Raw genomic sequence first — 7,501 nt, forward strand, 5'->3', positions numbered from 1 at the left:
GATGGTTGAGACTTTGACCCAGCTGGGTTTTCCAACAGGAAAATTATTCTTAATAAGTTTTGATCAGGTTTTTCTGGTAACAGTTCCATGAAAACCCTTTATGCTGCTTTTTCAATAATACACGTCTCTGAGGTCATAGAGGTCAGTGACATTACAAACATCTATTTTTTGGTCAAACATTGTGCTGTTCGCATGGATGCATAGGGATCTGCCCTACCTTTAAACTGTGGCAGATATAACCGCAGATGCCGTCCTGTGTGCAAGATCTTGTCTTGGAAAAGGTCTATCTTGTTCATGAATAAAATCTGCAACAACAACAAACAGAGAAAGTCGGCTGGAAGCACAGAAACTGAGAAAACGTTGATTTGCAGAATGCCATCTGGAATAACAGGCAGATTTACTATCACTTAGAAAGATTCACCCAAAAATCAATAGCAGTATTGATTTGGTAATAGCGGCACCTGACTCTCATGCATCATGTGAACGCGACCAGCCAGCGGATCGGCGACCACGTCCGTAAATCTGCATCTCTGCCTGTCGTCTCAGGAAAACACTGTCCTGGTACTTAAGGCTTTGAACCCAACTAATTAAAACTGTGACTTTGTTCTACCTTTTCCTCCGCTTGTCTGATCACAAAGTCAAACAGGAGCGGGAAAAAAAGCCCCCGGAAAATAATAAAGGAGCGATAAGGTAGAGCAGATTTTCAATAAACAGGATGCGGAGCAGCACCTAGGTGTGTAATTATCACTGACCAGCCACAGTGACGAGTTAATTGAGGTGGAGGTTACAAATTATCCTGCCACATAAAAAAACAAAACAAAAAAAAAAAACACGTATCATTAAACAGTTTTATTTAATGAGCCTGTTAGCCGCCGTAATGTGTGGCCCCACACACAAAGCCGGCACATAAACACGTCACACGCAGGCATTTTAATTGCCCATTCGGCTGTAATGAAGCTTTAAATAAGTTTGTATGACTAAAAAAAGATAAAACAAAAACTTAGTTGGTGTTTTCTGCAGGAGGAAATGTGTAAAACTATGTGCCTGTGATGCGATTAGAAAGTAATCAGGACAGTGAAGTTTTATTTTTGAACTTTGAATATGTCTTTGTTTCCACACAGATTAACCTGAGCTAATAAAAACCGTGTTAGCAGTGAAAGGTTGCCGGAAAACACAGGAGGGTTCTCAGAAGTTGAACTAAGTGGGCTTTAAATTAAACTTAAGTCTGCAAGCTTATTGCTGTGAAGTTTTAATGTTATTACACACAGGAAGCTGGAAGAGAGGTGGGAAAAATGTCACCTTGACAAAGACGAGCTTAAATACAACAAGCTTTTCAATTAGTGCTGAGGAAACAGCGTTTATCAAGCAGCATTTTCCTGTCCGGTCTGTCCAAGAAGAACTTGTAGAAGTTTAGTTCATTTAGATCCTGTTGGCCCTGGATGCTGTCTTGACTCGTTGGATTGGATCTGAGCCAACATGAGTTAAACTCAGGACCTCTGAGTTATGCTAATGCAGGGTCTATTGTGATTGAATCTGACAGCAAAATGAAACACATAGTTTGTTTGTTGTTTTGTCTGGAGTTTCACCCTGTACATATGTGTGGATTTTAGGGATACAAACAAATGAACAATTTTTWATAAATGTTTTACTAGATCAACATTGGTTCCGATCGATTAACTAATAACATCYGCTTAAACCTTCTTTTTAGCAYGGCAGTTTGGCCACCATCCAGCAGAGGGAGCCACTGGTCATCGTAAAACAGAGTCAGTTGATGCAGAAACAAAGATGGTGGAGACATCCCAGAACGGGAAAGAGAAACGGTCCAAACAAAGTTCGTTATAGGATGCAAAATTAACTTCATGTGGTTCTGTTTTGAAATAAAAACAGTCAACTCCTTAAGTTTCAYCTTGTAGCACTCATTCAGCCGAGCTGCATAACAGAGAACGGCCGCTTATTGATTAATTGTTAGTTAATAAGATTAATTTATTAATTGATAGCTTCCAGCCTTGGTGGATTTCATCCTGGTACTTYAGCTCTCACCCACAATCCAAACCTATGACTGTCATAAACTCTAATAAAACCAAACTAAAGCCCCTTTTTCAGCTGGTCAGGAAAGTAAAAATAAATCCCTAAATTGTGTCAAATTTGAAAAAGCTCATTTTAAAATGTTTTCTCTGCGGTTTTCTTTGCCATCGTATCACAGTGATACTGCCATGTTATTCACATCTGTACTGAGATGTACATTCACAAACTGCAGGATTTCCCTGAATATCCAGGAATGTTTCTGCATCTCCACCATCAGTTTCAGCATCAGGTGTGAAGGAGGAAACAAAGTCTGAATTTTTGTTGACTTGTCAGCAGCATGACAGGATTTAAAGGTAAAGTGCAGCTCTGCCGGCCTGTGCATCGAAGCCTCAGATCTAATCTGATCTAATCGTTTGGTGAATCTGCTAGGATTTGCAACAACCTTGAATATTCTTGTACTTGCGAGTAATTTAACTCAGTGTAGACTGAAGGACTTGGATTTGTTTGGAAGGCTTCTTATAACATTTCCAGCAAACAGTTGCTTCATTAGGTTATTTCTGATGTCATTTCGAATTGTTTTAACATTAGCAATAACAGATTATACAGCAATAACAAATTTTCCTGGACGATAAATTGTCTCATAAATTATTGCGATATACGATAATATTGTTGTTCTGAGCCTTAATTACACACGTTCAGCTTCTCAAAGACCAATAAACTTTATTTCATTACAGAACCCTCAACACTAGTGGAAGATATTTTACAAATCTAAAAGGATCATGTGATTAATAATTGATTATTGCGACAGGTTTAGTTGACACACACATATCCGAAGCAGGACTTTTCTGAATCAAGGACCTTCACAGCAGCRTCTACCTGCTGCTCGTCCTGGGTAAGCAGATTCAGGTTTGTGTCTTTGTAAACGTGAGGTTGGATTTCAATCATTTTAGAATTAAAATTGAGTGTACTGTCCTTTTCCCACAGCTACAGTATGACTGAAGGGGTTCGCAAAGTAAAACAGACATGATACTGTAGGTTTAAAATGACTTCTCTTTCCCATCCAGAAACACAAAGACACTAATAAAAAAGCATGACTATGATGAATAAATATTGAGCAATATCTCTTTTGTTATGGACCTCCAGACTCCACTAACTGTCTGTTAAAAACAGGATAAAACCTTCTCTGTCGTTCTCCACCACAGCTCAGGTTTGATTCTGCTGAGGCGGAGGAAGTGATGAACGGCTTACCATGGAGGTGCTGCGGAAGAAGACGTTGTTGCAGATGGAGGAGAAAAGTTTCATGCTCTCCTGGAGGCGGTTCTGCAGGGAGAAGACAAAATACATCAAACAGCGCTTCAAATAAAATAAAATTAGATACAAGCCCCCTTAATACTCTGAAGAAAACACACAAATCAAAAATGTTTGTTTAGTCAGACACTTTAAAGTTCCAAGAGAATTTAAACAAAATGAGTCAAAACATGGATTAGTTTTTTTGTTTTTTGTTTTGCTGATTATGCGGCCTTGTCGTCTGTGTTGGTGTCATGTGTGAAACCTCGTACCACTGAGGGGTCTTCCACCAGAGTCATGTCGTATCCGCTAAGAGCCACGACAAACAGGACCGCTCGGACGTCCTCGAAGCAGCTGATCCACTTCCTGCGTTCGGTTCTCTGACCTCCAACGTCGTACATCCTGAAACAGACAGAGCAGACGCAACATGCGGAGGTGACTGATGAGCAGCTTTTCGTTTCTGTAAGCAGCTGTATGCACAATCATTTAGGAATGTATATTAGGATTGTCCAGATCCGACATTGATATCGGAAATCAGTTCCATATCAGCCAAAAACAGAGTATCGGATTAGATCGGCGTCCAACTAATGTCTCCACTCCGCAGATACATTTATTCCTTTAATGTTAAGTGGTTATAATGTTTTACCAGCATTTTGGGCTGAAGACGTTAACGTCTAGCTGATGTAATGGTCAGATGCAACCAGCAGGGGGAGTCCAGCGCTTGCGCTAGCTATATTGAAGAGCACCGGAACTTCTTCCTTAGATAATAATAATAATAATATACGATGGAGTAGAAGCACCGTGTCCGGCTCTTTTATTAAAATATCTCCCTTATGTTTATATATATGAGTATATATATAAACACACTTGTAGACTGTAAATGGGTTTATTAACTGTCAGAAAGCTTGTGAGTTTTTTTTGACGCTCCGAATGTTAACAAATTCCATTATAAGCTCCATTGTTAGCGCCGTTGCTAACATACTGCTGTTTCAACGTTGATATTGTGTATGTTTGTAAGCTAACTGAGATAAATAATATACGTTGGAGCAGAAGCACCGTGTCCTGCTCTTTTATTAAAATGATCCCCCTTCTTCAGGGCATTTACACAGTAAAACTTACTGGCTAATAAATAGGTCAGTTCTCATACCTGTCATTGTTGACTATTGATCTTTGAGTAATATCACTTGATCAAGCCTTTTCAATCATTCCACACTACAAAATAAGTAGTAAAAATATGTATATCATATTGGATCGATATTGGCATCAGTCAATTGTCAAAACTGCGATATCGGTATTGTATCGGAAGTGAAAAAGTTGTATGGAAACACCCCAATGTATTTATTTTTACGTGAATTGTATCTCAGGAACACAACATGGGAAAAAAGAAGCTGTAGACTTTTAATGTAGAGTGAAAAAGTATTTTCCCCATTATGGATTTATTCTATTTTTGTTTTTTGATCAATCTGATACATTTAAGACTATAGAGTGTAAAYGYGACCCTATAACCAAACTGAAATAACAGAATATGGTGCATTTTTAAGTAAAACACATAAAGATTAAAAGTCACATCYAGTCCCAAATCAAACATTACTAAAGTAAAGATTATAAAAACATATTTTTTGGCATGAATAGTTAATTTTATTGGGCTCTTTGTAAAAAAAATGAACTAATATAGTTTGCCATATTTTAGTTTRTTTTTTTCTTTTTGCTGTATTGTTCAATCAGCTGTCATKGAGGCTAAAACATTCTCCTGCAGATGAGAAGATGGTGACATATTTGGGAAGAAAAAAAGCAAACATCTAATGAGATCCACATGGTTGCACCTGCCTTCGTCTGRGGCACATCGCATTGATTGTTAATAGGAGAAAGTCTTCAAAGAAGGCCTTGTTTCGGTTTTATGAAATGACGTTTCATTGTTACTCAGACTTCTTTTCAGGCTGCAGCTGGCAGCAGAAATTGAAACCTGATCAACAACAAGTTGTTTTGGTTTGAGATGCGAGCYTGAAATTTTCCAAAGCATCACATTTCACACATGAAGCCCACACRTAGAGCGGCGTGCCACACACGTCTGCCGGCAGCGTCCGCGCCCTTACCGCCCTCTTTGATTTTCACAACGTGGCAGCACGGAGAGCGAAAAAGGTCAACGTTCTCCAGAAGGATGAAACAAAAAGACGGCAGGAATGCAAGCACGCAAACGGAAAGGGGGAGGAGGGGAACGACGCGTCCGTCCCTCTTCGCCCATTTCCAGAGCCAGATGTGTCATCGCCCACCTTCCTCTTCGAGTGTCTGCGGAGGTAACGCCGCGCTTTATTGAGAGGGGAAATGAACATGTGGAAACCCAACAAGGGATGAGCACAGGAAAGGGAGCGCTCCCAGCATAAATGTCAGATTATAATGGAAATTTTCCACTGAGATGGAAGACAGGCAAAACGCCGATGTGTCATCAAAGACTCGTTCACCTCYCCTTTAACAACGCTACTTTTAAATCTGAGGTATTTTTCTCATTATTATTCAAAACCAACCAGAAACAAGGAAGTCGTTTCTAGTCTGACGTCTGCCTTCAGTTGAGATGATTAAATCAAACAGCAGACAGACCGCTACCCAGACAACCCTGTGCTGACATCRGAACTAYGTCGAGTAATTTATAGAGTTTAGAGATCATTTTCAAACAGGTAAAATCTCGGTGATGTCACCAGTAATTGCTGAAAAAGTGAATCCGTCCATCCMTCCATCCTTTTGTCCATCCATCCAGACCTCAACAATTTGAGATCAGAAACTTTCTGCAAGGATGTCATTTTTCCTTATCAGTTGTTATCAAAGTATTTAGAAACATCAGTAAAGTTTTTAGTTCATCGGCTTCTCTCCACCCTCCACCTCCGCCCGTCCCCCCGGCTCCTGTTACTCATGGCCCATAATGCTCAGCCTCATCTGCAGGGACCTGATTGTAATTATCAGACAGCCTCATGTTAATGATGCAGAAAAGATCCCCATTACAGCTACAGGTCAAAGGTCAAACAGAAACTCTGCGCTGCCAACCAAACCACACACACTCACATGTGAAACACATGGAGGATAAAACTCTGATTTCACTTTTCAGTTCTAAAAAGTTGTAATTTAAAGCAATGAATCATTTATTCTCTTTTAATCTATATAACTCTGTATCATCCGTACCTTCGTCATTTGGGCTCTCCTCGTTTTCCGCCTGTGTTTGCTGTGAGTTTCAGAAAGTTGGAATCATTTTTGTTATATATATATTTTTTTTTTTTTTTTTTTATATAGCCTATATATATATTTAATGCTGCAGTGAAGCGACGTGGCTTGAAACAGGCCGTCTGTTTTTGTTATGCAGCAGCATGATTAATGGCAGATTAAACTTTGATGACTAATGTAGTGTACAAGGATCATCGTAAAACATAAAATGGTGATAAATCATTCAAGTCACGTAAGTCTAAATAAAAACAGTCTTCAATGTTTATGTTGATGTGATCCTATTGAATTATACTGTACTTGTCTGCACATGCACACACACACACACACACACACACACACACACACACACACACACACACACACATCAGCAGCTAATGGGTTAAATACGGTCTAAATGCTTCACAACACAAAGCTTTACGTTTCCATGACACAGATACGGCAAAGGTCTACGGGTTCAAAATTTTTCCAAATAAAACTCTGAAAAGTGTGGCATGTGTTTGTAGTCAGTCCCCTTCACTCTGACACCTCTAAATAAAACCATGTGCATCTAAAGCTCCTTCTCCGTCCTCAAGTCTGACTCCCGCTGGTTTAGGTCGGGTCCGGTTCTGAATTTTGTGTGTCTCCACTGGCGCTGTGCTGCTCGCTCTGYGGAGCGTAAATACGGGCGTGAACGAGCTCGACACGCCAGTGATGTCATTTTGTGCGAGACTGCCAGTTCCTCTGAAATCTCTCTATATATTTGTTCACTGAGAGTTTCCCCGTCCAGTTAACGCTTTCTGAACCACAATTAGACCAGAACTGAAAACAACATGTCTGGACCTCAAGGTTCGATCATAGAACTATTGATTTGTCTTGTGTTGGATTCATTCCGTGGGCCGATCAACGAAGGCGGTCTGCAACCAATCAAATTGCTTACATGCAAGAACTGGCGAGTTCTGACATGTATGAAAAAAAGAAAGGGAGGAAGAAGGAGAGAAAG

At 39.9% G+C, this 7,501-nt stretch overlaps 1 protein-coding gene across 1 annotated transcript in view; it reads right to left on the minus strand.

The window, feature by feature from the left end:
• Positions 1-7,501, minus strand: part of gnav1 (guanine nucleotide binding protein (G protein) alpha v1) — a 31,840-nt gene that overhangs the window by 3,952 nt on the left and 20,387 nt on the right. The window contains exons 5-7 of the mRNA XM_017303814.1: positions 3,585-3,714; positions 3,274-3,345; positions 218-305 (exon numbers count right to left, since the gene is read on the minus strand). Of these exons, the coding sequence (XP_017159303.1) occupies positions 218-305; positions 3,274-3,345; positions 3,585-3,714 (290 nt within the window). The remainder of the gene's footprint in view (positions 1-217; positions 306-3,273; positions 3,346-3,584; positions 3,715-7,501) is intronic.

This window comes from Poecilia reticulata, linkage group LG1 (genome assembly GCF_000633615.1).
Source record: "Poecilia reticulata strain Guanapo linkage group LG1, Guppy_female_1.0+MT, whole genome shotgun sequence".
NCBI lineage: Eukaryota > Metazoa > Chordata > Actinopteri > Cyprinodontiformes > Poeciliidae > Poecilia > Poecilia reticulata.